The sequence below is a fragment of the Taudactylus pleione genome, unplaced genomic scaffold (assembly GCF_031769625.1).
Source record: "Taudactylus pleione unplaced genomic scaffold, aTauple2 ptg001990l, whole genome shotgun sequence".
NCBI classification, from domain to species: domain Eukaryota; kingdom Metazoa; phylum Chordata; class Amphibia; order Anura; family Myobatrachidae; genus Taudactylus; species Taudactylus pleione.
The window spans coordinates 1,357,213-1,375,180 of record NW_028286386.1 but is presented as its reverse complement, the minus strand read 5'-3'; the positions used below and the strand labels follow the sequence as shown (position 1 = coordinate 1,375,180).

At 41.2% G+C, this 17,968-nt stretch overlaps 1 protein-coding gene across 1 annotated transcript in view; it reads left to right on the top strand.

Moving 5' to 3' along the window:
• FAM193B (family with sequence similarity 193 member B) overlaps positions 1-13,979 on the top strand; it is a 69,804-nt gene extending 55,825 nt beyond the window's left edge. Inside the window, exons 7-10 of the mRNA XM_088465442.1 lie at positions 5,053-5,280; positions 11,066-11,936; positions 12,114-12,189; positions 12,364-13,979. Coding sequence (XP_088321568.1) covers positions 5,053-5,280; positions 11,066-11,936; positions 12,114-12,189; positions 12,364-12,460 — 1,272 coding nt within the window. The 3' untranslated portion in view covers positions 12,461-13,979. The remainder of the gene's footprint in view (positions 1-5,052; positions 5,281-11,065; positions 11,937-12,113; positions 12,190-12,363) is intronic.
• Positions 13,980-17,968: the final 3,989 nt, after the last annotated feature.

Here is a 17,968-nt window from a genome sequence, read left to right as displayed (position 1 = left end):
CCCTGTCGCACCTGTGCTGCAGATGGGCTTTGCTCTGGTCACCGGTTTTCCGTCTCCCTCTGGTGAGAATGTGATTCTTGTATGTGTCCAGATCTTTTTTCTCTCTCTTCCTTCTCCTCCTCCGGCCTATGGCTTGATAACTAACTGAGGTGCCTTGGCTCGGGGGCGGGGTATAGGAGGGGGACCCTAGTGCATCCTTGGAGGCTGAAAAGCTTAACTCTATGGTGCCCAGCGACGACTGACGTCACACCTATACCCAAGGTATCCTGTGGAACCCTATGGACTTCGTAGAAATAGAGATAACAAGGGTAAGTTCTTACCATATCTCATATTTTTTTTTTTTTTTTTAAATCATAAAGGTTTATAGAAGGTTATCAAGGAAAATTAACATAAAACAATATAGTACATGTAAAAACAATACATAACACATAAATCAAGATTTAATAAGAATATATGAAATAAATCCTACATTGATAAAGAAAGGGAGCTGTTGGCAGAGCAGGCTGTGAAGGAGAGTTGTAGGGAAAGGGCAGTGTGAAAAAAAGCTGGGGGTCTCACCAAATTAGCCCTTGACTTGTGGTGGGCATGAGATTTCTACGGGTGGATAAATTATAGAGGCCAAGGGTTAGGACTGCAAGGGGCCAAATTTACTTGGGAACAAAGGAAGAATGGAGGGAGTTGGGGCAAGGGAAAGGAGGCGCAAAGGGGAAATTGATCAATAGGATAGGGTGAACGGGCCAGGGGTGAGAGAAAAGGAAGTCACAGCAGTACTTCTGTTTTGGACAATATGCATGTAGTTTATTGTAGGAATGCTCCTGGAACAGCAATAGCCTCTACCATTTTGGTCAAATCTTCTACACCAGGGCTGGCCAATACGTCGATCGCGATCTACCTGTAGCTCGCGGAGCTCTCGCCGGTAGATCGCGACCAACTTGCTGCAGCAACTGGAAACGCTGGTCTCTGAAGCGATCAGAGACTAAAGAAGCTTCTGATCGCTTCAGAGACCAGCGTTCTCAGTGATGTAGTGCGTGGGTGACGTCATGACTGGTGGATCTAGTTAGATCCAGTTAGCGGCAGGCAATGCCAGCGCGTGAGTGCGGACCAGCTTGAAGAGAGGTAAGTACTGCACCAGGGAGGGGGAACCAGTACTGGTGGCACATCATATGGGGCACTACTAGGGGCATTACTGGGGGCACTGCATAAGGGGCATTACTGGGGGCACTGCATAAGGGGCACTACTGGGGGTACTGCTTAAGGGGCTCTAATACAGGGGGCATTGCATAATGAGCACAACTACAGGGGCATTGCTTGATGGGCAAAAATACAGGGACTATTGCATAATGGGCTCTAATACAGGGGGCACTGCATAATGGGCTCTAATACAGGGAGCCTTGCATAATATTCTCCAATACAGGGGGCATTGCATAATGGGCTTAACTACAGGGGAACTGCATAATGGGCACTACTATAGGGGGGCATTGCATGAGGGGCACTACTATAGGGGGCATTGCATGAGGGGCACTACTACAGGGGGCATTGCATGAGGGGCACTACTATAGGGGGCATTGCATGAGGGCACTACTACAGTAGTCGCTGTATAACGGATACTACTGTGGGCATTATACATAAGGGGCACTACTGTGTGTTGTAACATGAATAAGGGACACTACTATGTGGTGTAATGTGAATAAGATTGTGCTGCTGTCTGGAGTAATTAGAAGTGGGATACTGTGTGATTTCAGCAGGACAGACTGCACCTCCCTTGCTGTTAGGCCATATCCCCTTTTCACATACCACTCCCCCTTTTTCGGGCTAGGTAGATCACAAAAGGTTTTTAGTTTTTAAAGTAGATCACCAAGTCTGGCCATCCATGTTCTACACCACCACCAGATTCTACATTCCAATCCAAATACTTTGTCACTTACTGCATAGAGATTGGACAGGGAGTTGTTAAATAAAGGAGACTTTGGCATTTTAGATACTCCTCAGAGCTAGAAAACAATATTTATCCTCTTCCTATTATAGGAAATGGAAAACATAAATTTTCTGGTGTAAAGGTGAACGTTTGGATCCTGATTCTTCTAGTATTCCACAGATCCTGGATTTTATTTAGGATGCGTAAGCTGAGGTTCTTGCTGTTACTACTCTGAAAGTTCAACTGAGGACCTGACTCTGAGTCGCATGTAAACTGGTCGCAATTTCTTGCCAGCTCCCAGCAGTCAGGAATCCATGAGATCATCCACTTGTATTCTGAGATGGCCACATCTATCCGACCACACCGCTCCCGGCCCTCCACTTGCAAGAGCAACTGTCATCACTGTTATCTGCATTTGCACCACCTTCATCCTTGATGCGAGATCCCTCTGAAATTGGATGCATCCCTGCATACGATCACCTCTGAATAGCATACAACTTTGTTTACACTCCCATGGAACGCTTCTCCTAATTGTAAACGCCCTATTTCCACATAGGACACCAATGAGAAGAGTCTTAGGGGATGTGTTTCGAAATGCTGACCGCCGACTTCCCGATAGTGAAATCCTGGCATGGGACTAATGATAGGCGTCTAAATACCGACGCCTATTAATAGCCCCACGCCGAAATCCCGATGCCCGGCATACAGAACGTTGGTAAGCCGGGCGTCGAGAGGTGATGGCCTCTCGACGCCCAGGGGTTAGGTTTAGGGACTTCCAGGGGGGGTCTTAGGGTTAGGCACCCCCCCACGGATGGTTAGAGCCAGGCTAGGGGAAGGGGGGGTTAGCGGTTGGCACTCCCGGGTGGAGGTTAGGTTTAGGCACCCCACGGGAGGGTTAGGTTTTGGGTGGCAGGGAGAGGTGGTTAGGATTAGGCACCCCTGGGGAGAGGTTAGGGTTAGGCACGGGGGGGGGTTAGGGTTAGACACCCCTAAGAGAGCGTGGGGGGGGGGGGGAGAGGAGAGGGTTAGGGGTCTTGCTTACCTCTGTCGGGATCTTTATGTGCCGGGCCTTCCAATGTTGGTATTTCATCTGCCGAGCTTAGGTCCGGCGGTAATTCATACCGATGGGGGGGGGGGTGTTTCATAGGATGCGGTAATTATCCTGGCTGTCGGGATGCTGGCGCACAGAATGCCTGTGCCGGAAAGCAGACATCGATCAGAATCCTGGCGCCAGCATCCCGACAGTAAGTGTTGGGGTTAGGGGGAGGGCCAGGGGTTAAGGTTAGACACTATGGGGAGGGTTAGGCACTAGGGAGGGAGGGTTAGGTCTTCGGTAGCAGGGGGGGGGAATTTAGGTTTCGGCTGCGGGGATGGAGGGGTAGGGGAAGGGTAATATACTTACCTTCATCTGTCGGCACTGTGACTCAGTCGGTATGCCGACGTCAGGATTTTGACCGCTGGGATCCCTGTCACCGGCATTCCGTACCCAACCCATTTTCATATCCATCATTAAATTAAACACAACCAATCAATGACAAAGAAAAACTGTTAACTACCCTGGATCTGGTCAGGACAATCTGTGCCTTATAAGAACAAAAGATATTGGTTGTTCTTTCTGTAAGAATTAAAGACCAGATTCCATCCAAGAACACTTTTGTAGGGTGGATCGAAATTGTCACTGTGCAGACCTACATGGGGAATGAATCTATGTTGCCATAAGTAATAGAGATGCATTCTTTAGCAATGGTGGCAACTTCCTGGACATGCAGGGCTCAAGCTTTAGCAGATGATTTAAGAAAAGCAGCAGAGCGATCGTCCCTTCATACCTTTATCTGACATGATCTTCTGGAAGGTTAGGAATCATGATTCAGCCAAGGGTTTCTACAGGGTTAGGGAAATCTTCATCTTCTGGTATAAAATGGATTTCCTACCTCTTTTTTTCACTTGGACTGGTTATTGCTCATTTCCAGGAGGATTTGGTGGCTTTTCTCAGGACTAAACCATCTTTTTAACAAAAAGTGGTATTTCTGTTCCACCTTAATCAGGACATTGTGATTCTGGCTTTAGACTAGGGGTGAGCGGGTTCGGTTTTACTCGGATCTTTAAACGGCATTTTATTGGCTATCGCCTATCATGTGTTTTGGATAGCCAATATAATAAATCAGAATTTGCGGTAAAGTGGCGATAAGAACCGAGTAAATCCGAGCCTGCACATCCCTACTTTAGACCAGGTAAGAGGAAGAGTAGGTATGTTTGCTCACTGTGTGTTGCAAGGGCCTTTAGGACCTAGGCCTTATAGGACACAGGAATTTTGGAGGACAGATGAATTATGGTTCTTTACAAGTCTCACAAAGCATGGTAGTCCAGTATCTAAACAGACCATTGCTAGGTAGATTACTTTGGTAGTTTGTCAGTCTTTCATTGGGTCAGGAATGCTTGCTTTTGTACTTTATTTGTCTACAGCACATTCCACCAAAACATTGCCTCCTGGGTGTCACTTTGCAGATGTGTTGGGCAGCTACCTGGTCTTCGGTACACACCTTTTACAAAATTCTAGATTAGCACCGCAACTTCTGAGTGTTCCCTCCCATAGAAACTGCTTTGGAATTTCCTAGTGTACCACTATCCCCCAATTGGAGAATAAAGACAATAGGATTTTTATACTTCTGTTAAAGCCTTTACTCTGAGTTCATTGGGGGACAGTAGATGCTCACATTTATGATTTTGCTGATTTTTGATTGTGCAATCCGACCTTGTCTTTTTAGGTTTTATTTTGTTCCCTGGCACAGTTTTAAATCCTGAATGTCATTCTTAAAATTAGTTTTTCCTCTGTTTGCTAAGCCCATATTTGTGTCTCGTTTCCTCTCTGCCTTTATATCAAAATCTCTCATGTTGGCGATTACAAAATACTGCATAATAAATTGCAGTAAAATATTTTGGAATAGTATGTCCTGTTTGGTGTAATTTCCTACATTTATCTATAAATATTCGACACACACACTTTTGTCCAGCAGCAGTGTCCTGGAAAATGTTTTCAAATGGTGTAAAGTACAGGAAGTTTACCAGGAGTTCCTTCTAACTGAACCTTTCTATAACATCTATTTTATAAATGAAAAATGTCTTACTGTCTCCTTCAGCCGCCTCCAGCTCCTACAAGTCGGAATTATCCAGAGATGCGTGAAAAACTAAGATCGCGTTTAACCAAGAGGAAAGAGGAGGTCCCGCAAAAAAGACACTCTCCCGGGGAACAAGCTGTGGACCACCGTGATGTAGATGAACTTCTAGACTTTATCAATAATACAGAGTCCAAGACAACCAGCAGTAACAAAGCTGCCAAGAGAGCACGACACAAGCTTAAGAAAAAGGTATAATATCTTTGTAACTAGATGCCTTGTGTGTTCAAAAGCAGAGGGAACGGTCATATTTATCCTGCTTCTTTATAGCTACCAAATGATATTGGATCGACTCCAAGTACTATTGCATCTATAGTGTTCACTCTAGGTCTGGCGCCGGACCTAGAGAAACGGCACTCCGACATGTGCCCGAAAAGGGGATGTGCCTTTAAGACACGCCCCCTTTTCATCACTCTTGGGCGCGTGCCTGGCACTTACGGACATACCGGCCTGCCCCCAAGTTCTCCCTTCTCTGTGAATAGATGCTAGGCGCATGCTCCAGCAATCTGGGCCCATTCCAGAGATTTATTTTCTTCAAATATTCCAAACCGTGTGGTCTATTTGTGTTTTTCAAGAAAAGATTAGGAAGTTTCTCAGACATCAGGGGAAGGAGGACTCACTGTATATAGCTTTCATTGGTGTTTATTTTCATGTTTAACCCTGTTGACTAGTAAGTTTACCCATTTCTTATGGCTACCATTATATTTCAAGGAAATTAAGTTAATGATACTATACTATATAAGTCCATCTGGCGGCTCTATTTTCTTTTGAGCCCATTGGGACAGAAAGTTACACATTGGAATGGAGTCTCCCATATCAAAAATGCTTGGGACCAGGATTTAGGATATTGGATATTTTGGATATTGGATTTTTCCATATTTTGGAATATTTGCATACTATAATGAAATATCATGGGAATGAGGCCCAATTGGATCTAAACACTAAATGCATTTCATTCATATACACACAGCCTGCAGGTATTTTTATACAATATTTTCAATAATTTTGTGCATCAAGCAAAGTTTGTGTACATACATGAAATTAATTTGTTTTATAAATACCTAATACACACAGCCTGAAGATATATATTTTTTTTAAATAATTTTGTGCCTTAAACAAAGTTTGTGTATATTGAACCATCAGAAAGCAAAGGTTTCATTATCTCACTCATGCTAAAAAAAAATCCTTATTTCGGAATATTTGTATATGGGAGATTCAACCTGTATTTCCTGAAAAGCCTCTAACCATTGGATTTCCGTTACCAAGTAAAGCATTTTAAGCAGTGAATATTATACTGTATATCCACCTTTAAAAATACATTCTATTACAATCTTGGTTTATTTGTAATTCCAATTATCCTAATTGGAGGACGTAATAATTTTTGATATCTGTTCCAAGCCCAACTACAGATCTAGGAATACATTGAGAACAAATAAAACCAGGAGAGAGTTGATGAATATTCACCGCACAATAATATATGCGTGTTAATGGATCTTTCTATAGGCATAGCTGATGATCTTTAATTGCAAGTGCTTCTTTCCTATTGGTTCTCTATGGATACTTGTTAAGTCATTTCCGCTCGCAGCAAAAGGCACCCATTAATTAAAATCCAGTAATAGTGTAGTATTTTATTGGGGATTTTAAGCACCATCGCATTTAACCATAACATGAGTATATTATAAGTTGTACTTCCTGAACCAGTTGGTTCCCCTGATCCGCTAAATCCCAGACAAGAGCTCCCAGCTTGTTCCAAGGAAATGTTCTAGATGCCATGAACAAGGAGACATACAGTGCCCACAGAGTAAAGCTTGAGTTATTCTTAAAGACACTTATTCCATTTCTATTATTGCCAGTAGTTTATCTATGTACAAATATATCTATATTATATTTACCTTTTGGTACTAATGACTATTATTTGCATTTGGTTTTCTTGTCCTAAGTTTCGTTGTTTTGATTAGGGATTAGAATAAAGACAAAAAAAGCATCCCACATCTGAGAACTGCATGTCCATACATGTATGGAGCAATTTCAGTGTTCATATGTGACTGCCAAAATAGTTCTCCAGTCATCCATCTCTCTCTCTCATTTAATGTTTAATAATAAACCATTTCTATAAGTGTATACAGAATGCATTCCACAAGACCTCTTAAGGTGTCCAGTGGTCTCTGGCACCAAGACGTTAGCAGCAGATCCTAAGTCCTGTAAGTTGCGAGTTGGCTTGGACTTGTTCTTCCAGCATATCCCACAGATGCTCAATTTGGATTGAGATCTCGGGAATTTGGAGGCCACTTCAACACGTTGAACTCTTTGTCATGTTCATCAAACCATTTCTGAACAATGTTTGCAATGTGGCAGGGCGTATTAGCCTGTTAAAAAATTCCACTGCCATCAGGGAATACCATTGTCGTGTAGGGGTATACTTTGACTGCAACAATATTTAGTATCAAAGTACCATCCACATGAATGCCAGGACCCAAGGTTTCACAGGAGAATATTGACCAGAGCATCACACTGTCTCTGCCGGCTTCTCTTTGTCCCATTAGTACATCCTGGTGGCATCTCTTCCCCAGGTATATGACTCACATGCACCTGGCCGTCCACATGATGTAAGAGAAAACGTGATTCATCAGACCAGGCCACATTCTTCCATTGCTCCGTGGTCTAGTTGTGATACACATGTGCCCTTTTTAGGCGCTTTCGGCGTTGTGCAGGGGTCAGCATGGGCATTCTGACCGGTCTGCAGCTATGCAGCCAGATACGCAGCAAGCTGCAATGCATTGTGTGCGCTGACACCTTTCGATCATAGCCATTGTTGATTTTTTTTCAGCAAATTGTGCTATAGTAGCACTTCTTTGGGATTGGACCAGACAGGCTAGCCTTCGTTCCCCATGTGCATCAATGATCCTTTGAAGGCAGTTCACCAGTTGTCCTTCCTTGGACCACTTTTGATAGGTACTACCCACTACTGCATTTCCCGGGAACACCCCACAGGACCTGCATTTTTGGAGATGCTGTGACTCAGTCATCTACCCATCACAATTTGACCATTGCCAAAGTCGCCCAGATACGTATGCTTGCCCATTTTGCCTGTTTCCAAGACCTCAACTTCAGGAACTGAGTGTTCACTTGCAGCCTAGTATATCCCACCCCTTCACAGGTGCTCTTGTAATGATGTAATCAGTGTTATTCACTTCACCTGTCAGTGGTTTATTGTTCTGGCTCATCGGTGTACAGTGTGTGAGTAGCTTTGTAGTCTTCAATCTATCAACCTGCACCTGTCACAACCCATGCAGTTCCTCTTTCCTGCCTGGGATGTCACACACTCTGTTCTGGTGCTTCTAGCACACATCTAATGCAGCAAACTGCTGAGATACAGACCAGAGTGAGCTAGAAGCACCAGAGCGGAGAGTGACACCCAGGCAGGTAAGAGTTACTGCACAGGTTGTGAAAGGTGCATGATGCTAGAATGAACACTAGCTTTGAAAAGAACATATGACAAGTTAAAGTTGCAAGTTTTTGCTAGAAATAGGACATAATTGGCTTGATAGTGTAGTTATTTTTTCCAATAATGTATTTTTATTGAATTTTGCATAAACCTAAAAATAATAATGAAAGGAGGAATTGGGGAAAGCAAAAAAAATAAACGAAAACTGGAAAGGTTAGGGAGGGAATAAGGGTACAATACAAAATGCACATACAGGCATAAGTTACAAAAATTAACTACACCACATACATGGTATCAAAGACAAAGCACACCTAAACATTATTCATATCTAATACATTTAAATGTCTGTTCAAAAATGAAATATCACAGGACTCACTGGATAACTAACCAGAGGAAAAATCAGATTACGACAATAAATCTACCCCCTCCCCAGCATAAACTCATGCCATCTAATCCATTTAATTTTTGGTGAGGAAGCAGACGTAAAATAGGGAACATTTAGGGTTTCCATTAAGAACGCATAATGACCTTTATGAACAATCCTATATAGAGACTGTGGATGAGGACATTTCCAGAGTTGGGCTATTGCTGTTTTGGTAGCAATAAGAATATGACTCAAAATATAGCTATGGGAATACTGCACGTCTGTCTGATAATCATGGAAAAGAGCAAGCGCAGGGGAAGGTTGTATACGAATGTTCAAAACCTTATATACCATGTCAAATACCACGAACCATAAAGAATGTAGAGATGGGCACCCCCAGAAGATATGATAAATGTCACCGACTTCCATGCAGTTGCGCCAACAAAATTTATATATTGAGTCGGCCAGATGGAGTGTAGCTTACCTGGGGTAAAACATAAACTGTGAAGGATATGGTATTGCAGTTCTAGATGGTTATGGCATTTAGACAATTGATGTGCCTTTAAATAAAACGTTTCCCATTGTTGTGGTGTGAAAGTAATATGCAAGTCCATTTCCCACATTAGTTAGAACTTTAGTTTGTCAGGGATATTAGACTAAGACACTGCGTATACCAAAAACGAATATATTTGATGTCCTGGATAGGACTGCGTATGGGACCACATAACCTAACCACACTAAGTACCCAATGTCTGATGCGATAATAAGGGAAAAAGTCTGCCGGGGAAAGATTACACTGGGCTTGTAGATGCGAAAAGGGAACAAAAGAGGAGTTGCTTAAAAGGTCAGCAATACACATGAATCCCCTTGGAAGCCAGTGCATGACCCTAATATCTGGGTGTAGGTGGGATAATGCACATTATCCCACCTAATGGTATAGGTGGGATAATGTGCCCACAGGCAGCGTAAGGCATTGAGATCTGACTATAATGGGATCCCATAACTTAAGGGAGTCCATAATTGATTGGAGGAAGTGAGCGAAATTGGACTGGGGTCCAGGGAAGATCTTTCAATGGGAAGTCCTGTAAAAGTGTCTGTTCTTGGTCAACCCATGGTTTAGTCCAGGGTCTTCAAACTTGGCCCTCCAGATGCTGTGGAACTACACATCCCAGCATGCACTGCACATAGTTTTAGCATGCTGTTATATCAAAAAGGTGGCAGTGCATGCTGGGATGTGTAGTTCCACAGCAGCTGGAGGGCCAAGTTTGAAGACCCCTGGTTTAGTCCCTGGAGGGAGTACCAAGTCGCTCATTTGAGAAATCAGACAAGCAGAGTGATATGCAAATAGGTCAGGGACATCTAACCCCCTGTTGCATCTGGGTCTAGAGAGATTGGAAAACGCCAGTTGAGGCAGTTTATTCTTCCATATGTAGGATACCATAAGCTTATGCAGACTTTAAATAACTGATTTAGGAATGAGGTATGGAATAGTGCCGAAGAAAAACATTATTTTCAGTAAAATCATCATTATGAATGCTGCTAAATGACCCAAACCTGAAATCTCGAAGCCAAGCCAACATTACACCAGGGGACTAATGTAATAGAGTGAGAGTTTAGAAAATGTGAGAGTTTAGCAGTAAACTCTCACATTGGTCGAGTTTTATCTTCAAAATGGGAAAACACCTGGCTGAGAGTTTTAAATCGTGACAGTCTTTTGAGTCTAAAAACATGCGAGTTTGAATGTTCTTGGACTTTATTACATTGGCAGAGTTTAAAAAGTGAGAGAGTTTACTGCTAAACTCCCCCATTTTCTAAACTCTCACCCTATTGCATTTGGCCCCAGGTCTGTGACATGTCTTAATACATGGTCAAAATTAACTTCTTTGCATTTGCCAACTTTATTCGGAATAGAAACATCCAAGTAAAGTTTAGAATCCTCCTTCATAATATGGATAGTTCTGTTTAAGGACAGCGTAGTTATTGCTTGAAAACAATTCTCTTAATTAGATTTTCGAGGGCTTGATACATGTACTTGAATAGTTGCAAATGTTCCCATAACAAAAAACACTTGGAATTGTGTTTTATTATGGGCTAGGAAGTGACAATCCATGGGAATTGTTCGCTGTATTTAATTGGCTCTTAATACTTTTTTTTTTTTTTTTTAATAGAAAGCACTTCAGGAGGCTGGTGCTCAGAAACAATCTGACATTTATGGTTCATCTGTTGAAGACACACGGACTCCAACTTCTGGGGAAAAGATGTTCCAGTGGCCTCAGATTGAGCTGGAGCGAGTGAACAGTTTTCTTACCAGCCGGCTTGAAGAGATAAAGAATACCATCAAAGACTCTATTAGGGCCAGCTTTAGTGTCTATGATCTTAACCTTGATGTCAATGACTTTCCCAAAAAAGCAGCTGTGTTGGAACAGAAAAATTTGCTATCCCACCTTAATGGTTCTTCTGATCTCCAAGAGATTGATCTTGATTTGTCCCCTCTTACTCTTGATGTTTTAAAGAGTCAGGACGCAAGCTTTCCAGAGGATGATGACAATATTCCTTCCCAATCTGTAGAAAATGGTGGTGTTAAAAGGCTAAGTGCTGTTCCTAATCTTTCCCGTATGATATGGGTTCAATCTCAAAAGAGCTCAGAATCTGGGCAAAGTTCTGCCACTGTCCCAGATTACAAGGGTTCGTGCAGCTCTGAAAACCAGAGACTTCATGAACAGTCAACAGCTGGAAGTCGTGCAAAGAAGAGCAAAAAGCAAAACCTCCAGACACGAAAGTCTGAGCATTTTACTGGAGATACTATGGTGGACAAAATAACTGTTCAAGGAGCAAAGACACATCTGAAACCACTACTTGAAAAAACAGAGGACATTTCAAAACAAGGACCAGATACTGTGAATTCTGAACCTTTAAGGCCAGAAAAGGTTAAGAGTGAGCCAGATGGATTTCAAAGGACTGATGTAAAAACGTGTAGTGGGGTTAAAAACAAAGCCAGAAAAAGTAGAAACAAGATGGATAAACCCAGTATCTCAGTTGGTATGTTTCACCATTGCCTCAATGCTGATTAATGTGTCAGAAAATGCTTTGCGTTGTATAATCTGTTTTGTTTAATTGTAGTATATACTATTGTGCCGGGCTAACCGATTTGTCTTTTTATTAGTTATTTGTTAGCCTTTTATTACATTTTGCATCAACGTATCTCTGTTTTCCTAGATGATGTGTTCCTTCCGAAGGATCTGGACAGCAAGGAAATGGACGAGACTGATCGAGAAGTAGAGTATTTCAAGAGGTGAGATTGATAACCTTGAGAGGATGACAACCCATGGCCAAAAAATTGTAATATGCCCTGTTTACATTTTGAGCTTGGGCTGTTAGGTGTCATCATGCCTTTATGTAAAATAAATGTCCATATTGCAGAAAATTAGACAAATGTATTCAGCCATATCATCTTGTGCTTTCCTAGGTTTTGTCTGGACTCTGCCAAGCAAACACGCCAGAAAGTGGCTGTGAACTGGAGTAACTTTAGCCTGAAGAAAACCACTTCCAGCATGTCACAGTGATGCCTACACTCTTACTACATTTCCCTCCTGTTCTAACTCAGACAGACATCATTTATCCCATACATCTGCCCTCTGGTTACCCACTTTTCCATTTTGCAAACTTACAAACTTGTTTTTTTGGATTTTAACAATGCATCCACGCTGATTTTTGTTAAAGCAAAGATGATGACCAAAATATGTTTTTAAGCCGTTGCCAACAGGCCCTCACTGTTGATGATGATGTTTTTTTAATCATTTTCAGCATCGTTTCCAGATTAGACATGGCACTACTGATGTCTGCATGTCCTCTCAGAAAAACAAATACAAATGTTTGGATTGTCTTGGATCACTTTTCTCCTCACCTAGCATACAAAAATAGGTCACCGCATGGAATAATTAACCTGTTCAAGTGACAGACAAAAATTTAATTTAAATTTGGGACACAAACATTTAGGGGATTTGTCCAACTGCCACGTCTCATTTTACTTTTTCAATACAGGACATGACCAAGGATAAACTGCAAAAAACATTGTTGTAGCTGGTATGAACTGTGTGTTAATTTTTTTTATGAAATCAGGATGAATTGAAACTTTTTTTCCTTTGTTTTGGTCTAAGATGGTATTTGCCTCATTTTACATTTTGTATATATATCAGCGTGTTCACATGTACATTTTAATAAACTTGAGCATGTACTGTCCAGTGAAGAAAAGGACCATCCTCACATCCAAGATGATAAATAATGAAAGTGGACACTTCTGTCTACTGAGAACTGTTGCAAATTGTACTGCTAACCCCTTTACCGCTTCATAAATCCAAGACTGCAGTGGTGGGTAAAACACTCACTTTAGTTCTCTACATGGATCTTCAGTCCTGTAAAATCCACAGTTAACTAATCATGTATTCTTTCAAAACATGAAGTCTTAACTTTTGCTCGTGAGAAGAGATGAGTTTATGCATAATGAGCTTTACAGCATTTAACGGAAAACTCTGGTTAGAAATGGCTGACTCTCCTGTTTGTCTAAGTTTTAAAGGACAGAAGCCACAAATGACTTTTATATATTCCTACATCCAGAAATCATGTCCCTTTTATGAAGTGCTTGCATCACTCCTGTTTCTCTACTGTGCATCTTGTATGAAGCCCTCAATAAGGTGCAGTGGGGAGGTACTTGACCATTTTAACTAATGCACTCTTTTAATAGTCCCATTTCCCCTGCAATGTGTATTACCCTTGCATCTTTTTTATCAACCAAAATATTGTATCTGGCTACAGTAGAGTGAGACAGACATAATGTCGCTTTTTGTTTCTTTTCTTTCTCCAATTTTTTTTTTTATGGTATTTTTATCTGACAGCTGGTGCTATATTCGAATAAACCGTGGGACTCTGGCCTTGTGGATAAACAAGTCCAATTCTCTGGATTCGACATTGAATTTTATTAACGTTCTGTTCGCCAAGTGTATATTGGCTTTGCTGTGTTTTTATTTTTATTTACTTTTTATACTGTGAAAATCTTTCAGTCAGAAAGATTAAATGACATTTGGACACAGGTATAATTGAGTCGTGTCTTTATTTTTTTTTCTCTTTAACTTGTCCACAGGAACATTGTATGATGTAAATATATAGGGGAAATTTCACCTACCTGCACTGGGTTATTTGGTGGGGTTTTTTTTTTAAATAAACTTTTGCTAAGAGAACTAGCCTATTGGTAATATTTAGATTTACTGCTGGTCATCCAATCTAAAAAATAATTTATAGTTAAGTCTGGTAAATTTAACAAATATTTCTGATGTTCTGCAAATAAGTGTCAGCCCAAAATAACTTCCCATCAGCTTTTGATGGCAGATCAGGTATTGACAGCATATGACTAGGCATCGTCTGACCTAACTAGTGTTGCTCTGTATGATCCTGGCAACCTTTACAGATCTATGAAATTTGGCCCTACAAGTGTTTGTACACAAATCTGACAGAGATTGGGCCTCTGAATGTCTGTTTTAGCAATCAAATTGCCCTGGATATAAACCTCTTTTAATATATGTGAAACTGCATTTATGCATCTAATCTCAAACGTGCAATTTTCCTTGTACTTGTATTATATATCGATGTATCGCCATTCTGTGCATTAGGAGTGCAATACTGTACTTGGAAATGCACAGGCATGCTGTCCACCCAGAAGACATTTTCTTCTATCTGCTTAACATTGTACTGTATTGTCTGTGGTAGGACCCCTTGTTTTTTTTGGGGGGGTTTTTTGCTACGTCTGAAAAATACTTAAGGTGTAACTTATACACTTGATATTATTATTTTCTATATTATAAAGGGTCATTGAACTACAGTACCAATCAAAAGTTTGGACACACCTTCTCATTCAATGGTTTTTGTTTATTTAAATTATTTTCAATATAGAAGATTAATACTGAAGACATCAAAACTATGAAAGAACACATGGAATTATGTTGTAAACAAAAAAGTGTTAAACAAATCAAAATGTTTTATATTTTAGATTAAAGTAGCCCCCTTTTGCTTGGATGACAGCTTTGCACACTCTTGGCATTCTCTCAATCAGATTCATAAGGGTGGTCTCCTGGAATGGTTTTGAATTAACAGGTGTGCCTTGTCAAGATTCAATCTGTGGAATTACTTGCCTTCTTATTGTGTTTGAGACCATCAGTTGTGTTGTGCAGAGGTAGGGTTAGTACACAGTGGACACCACTATTTGACTACTGTTGTAATCCATACTATGGCACCAACCACTCAACTCAGTAAAGAGAAACAACAGTCCATCATTACTTTTAAGACAAGAAGGTCAGTCGATACGGAAAATTTCAAGAACTATGAATGGTACATTCATGTGCAGTTGCAAAAACCATCAAACACTATGATGAAACTGGCTCTCATGAGGACCGCCCCAGGAAAGGAAAACCAAGAGTTACCTCTGCTGCAGAGGATAAGTTCATTAGAGTTACCAGCCTCAGAAACCACTACTTAACAGCACCTCAGATTAGAGACCACATAAAGTCTTCACAGACTTCAAGTATCAGACAAATCTCAACATCAATTGTTCAGAGGAGACTGCGTGAATCAGGCCTTCATGGTCATATTGCTGCGAAGAAGCCATTACTGAGAATGAACAAGAAGAAGAAGAGAATTGTTTAGGCCAAGAAACACAAGGAATGGACATTAGACCAGTGGAAATCTGTACGTTGGTCTGATGAGTCCAAATTTGAGATTTTTGGTTCCAACCGCCGAGTCTTTGTGAGACACAGAGAAGGTGAGCGGATGGTTTCTGCATGTGTGGTTCCCACTGTGAAGCATGGAGGAGGAGGTGTGATGGTGTGGGGGTGCTTTGCTGGTGACACTGTTAGTGATTTATTCAAAATTCAGGGCACACGTAACCAGCATGGCTACCACAGCATTCTGCAGTGCAATGCCATCCCAACTGGTTTGCGCTTACTGGGATCATCATTTGTTTTTCAACAAGACAATGACCCCAAACACCTCCAGGATATGTAAGGGCTACTTGACCAAGAAGGAAAGTGATGGAGTGCTGCGTCAGATGACCTGCCTCCACAATCACCCGACTTAAACCCAATTGAGCTGGTTTGGGATGAGTTGGAGTGAAGGAAAAGCAGCCAACAAGTGCTCAGCACCTTGGGAACTCCTTCAAGACTGTTGGAAAACCATTCCAGGAGACTACCTCATGAAGCTGATTCAGAGAATGCCAAGAGTGTGCAAAGCTGTCATCCAAGCAAAAGGGGGCTACTTTGAGAAATCTAAAATATAAAACATATTTTGATTTAACACTTTTTTTTGTTTACAACATAATTCCATGTGTTCTTTCATAGTTTTGATGTCTTCAGTATTAATCTACTATGTTGAAAATAATTTTAATAAACAAAAACCACTGAATGAGAAGGTGTCCAAACTTTTGACTTGTACTGTACATGACCTAATATCTCTGCTGCAGACGGTCACTCCATCTTGCAGTGTAATTTTAGCTGTCCATTCACTCTTCATGCATGTTGTGTCGCATATTGTATATTTGTAATTTATAGAAATATAGATTCTCTCTTAGAATCACAAATCAATGTGATTTATTTGGTTATGCCACAAGAATCGTAAAAATTAATTGTTCAAAGCAAAACGAGCAGCTTTCTAGTATGCTGAGCCCCATGAGCTACAATATTGCAGTCAGACTAGGGGACAATTGGATTTCTGTTATTATTTCACCATGGAAAGTTGTGTCCATTACCTTAATGTGGCTTCAAGTGGGTAGATTTTCCAGATGTTACTGACAGATTTCTTTTTTTTTCTATGTATATTACAAATTATGGATCATTCCATTAGCCCTGTTATAGTTATTAAAACAATACTTTCTTTGCTTGCAGCCTTTTACATAGTCATTGACCTACAATATTTGCGGCATATGTTCACCCTCTTCAGCCATTCACCCTGATGATCCTCGTTCTCCTAATGTTCCAAAACTGGCATTAATGGGTTAATCCTATTAGGTGCGATGATCTCGCGGTTGCAAGTCTATCGTGGCAGCGGGCACACTTTACGGCAGCCTGGATTCGCCTAATAATGCTCACAGCCCCATAGGGCTCAGAGCAAAATTATGCGCATCCAGGCTCGGGTTGGAAGGGTGCGAGATTTGGTGCAATTGTCGGCGTTTAAACGCCATGTCAACAGCACATCGCACCCTTTGCATCTAATTGGATTGACCCCCAAATGCCTGATTAGAAGCCACTATGTGGTAAATACAATGTATAGGAAGCAGTGATCTCTCTTTCTGGTGTTTTCGACGAAAATAGGAGGTTTTCCGGCTTCTCCAAAATGTAAGAAAAGGTAGATCGGAGAGAAATCAGATGATGCTGTTGTCATATCGTTATGGGCATTTACAAGTCCCATTGCTGGCTGACCTCTTCACTCATGCCCTGTCTGTTCAGAAGAAGTTATTGCAGTTTTGCAAGATCTCACACATGCACGTAACTGTGCATCTTGGTAAAATCAGTGGGGCAGGTTTAAAATGAGCAGAGGGATTTAGATTTGGGAGGGGTGTGTCCAAACAAAGCTAAATTACAGCGTAAAAATAAAGCTGTGCAGCATTTGTGGGCTACAAGCAAAAACATCCAGTATTTACCCCAAAAGCTTTTTTTTTTTTTTTTTTTTTATGTATATGCACCCCTTACATTACAACACTGTTACTTGCTCTAACTAAAGGCCCCCATACATCAGAGATTGATTGCAGCAATCGTGCAATTTGCAATCGATTGTGTATAAAAATCTGTCCCTTTTTCAATCGATTGCAGAATTGCCACAATCTATTGAAAAAGGGAAAGATTTTTATACACAATCGATTGCAAATTGCACGATTGCTGCAATCAATCTCTGATGTATGGGGACCTTTACTTTATTAGGCCCTAAGATATCCTGAGTCGCTGCGGTTAGTGGCAATGCAGGATGTCCCTGAGTGCTGAGAAAGGGGCAGTGTTAGTACACTGACCTCTATATTCCAATGTTTTCTCAAAATC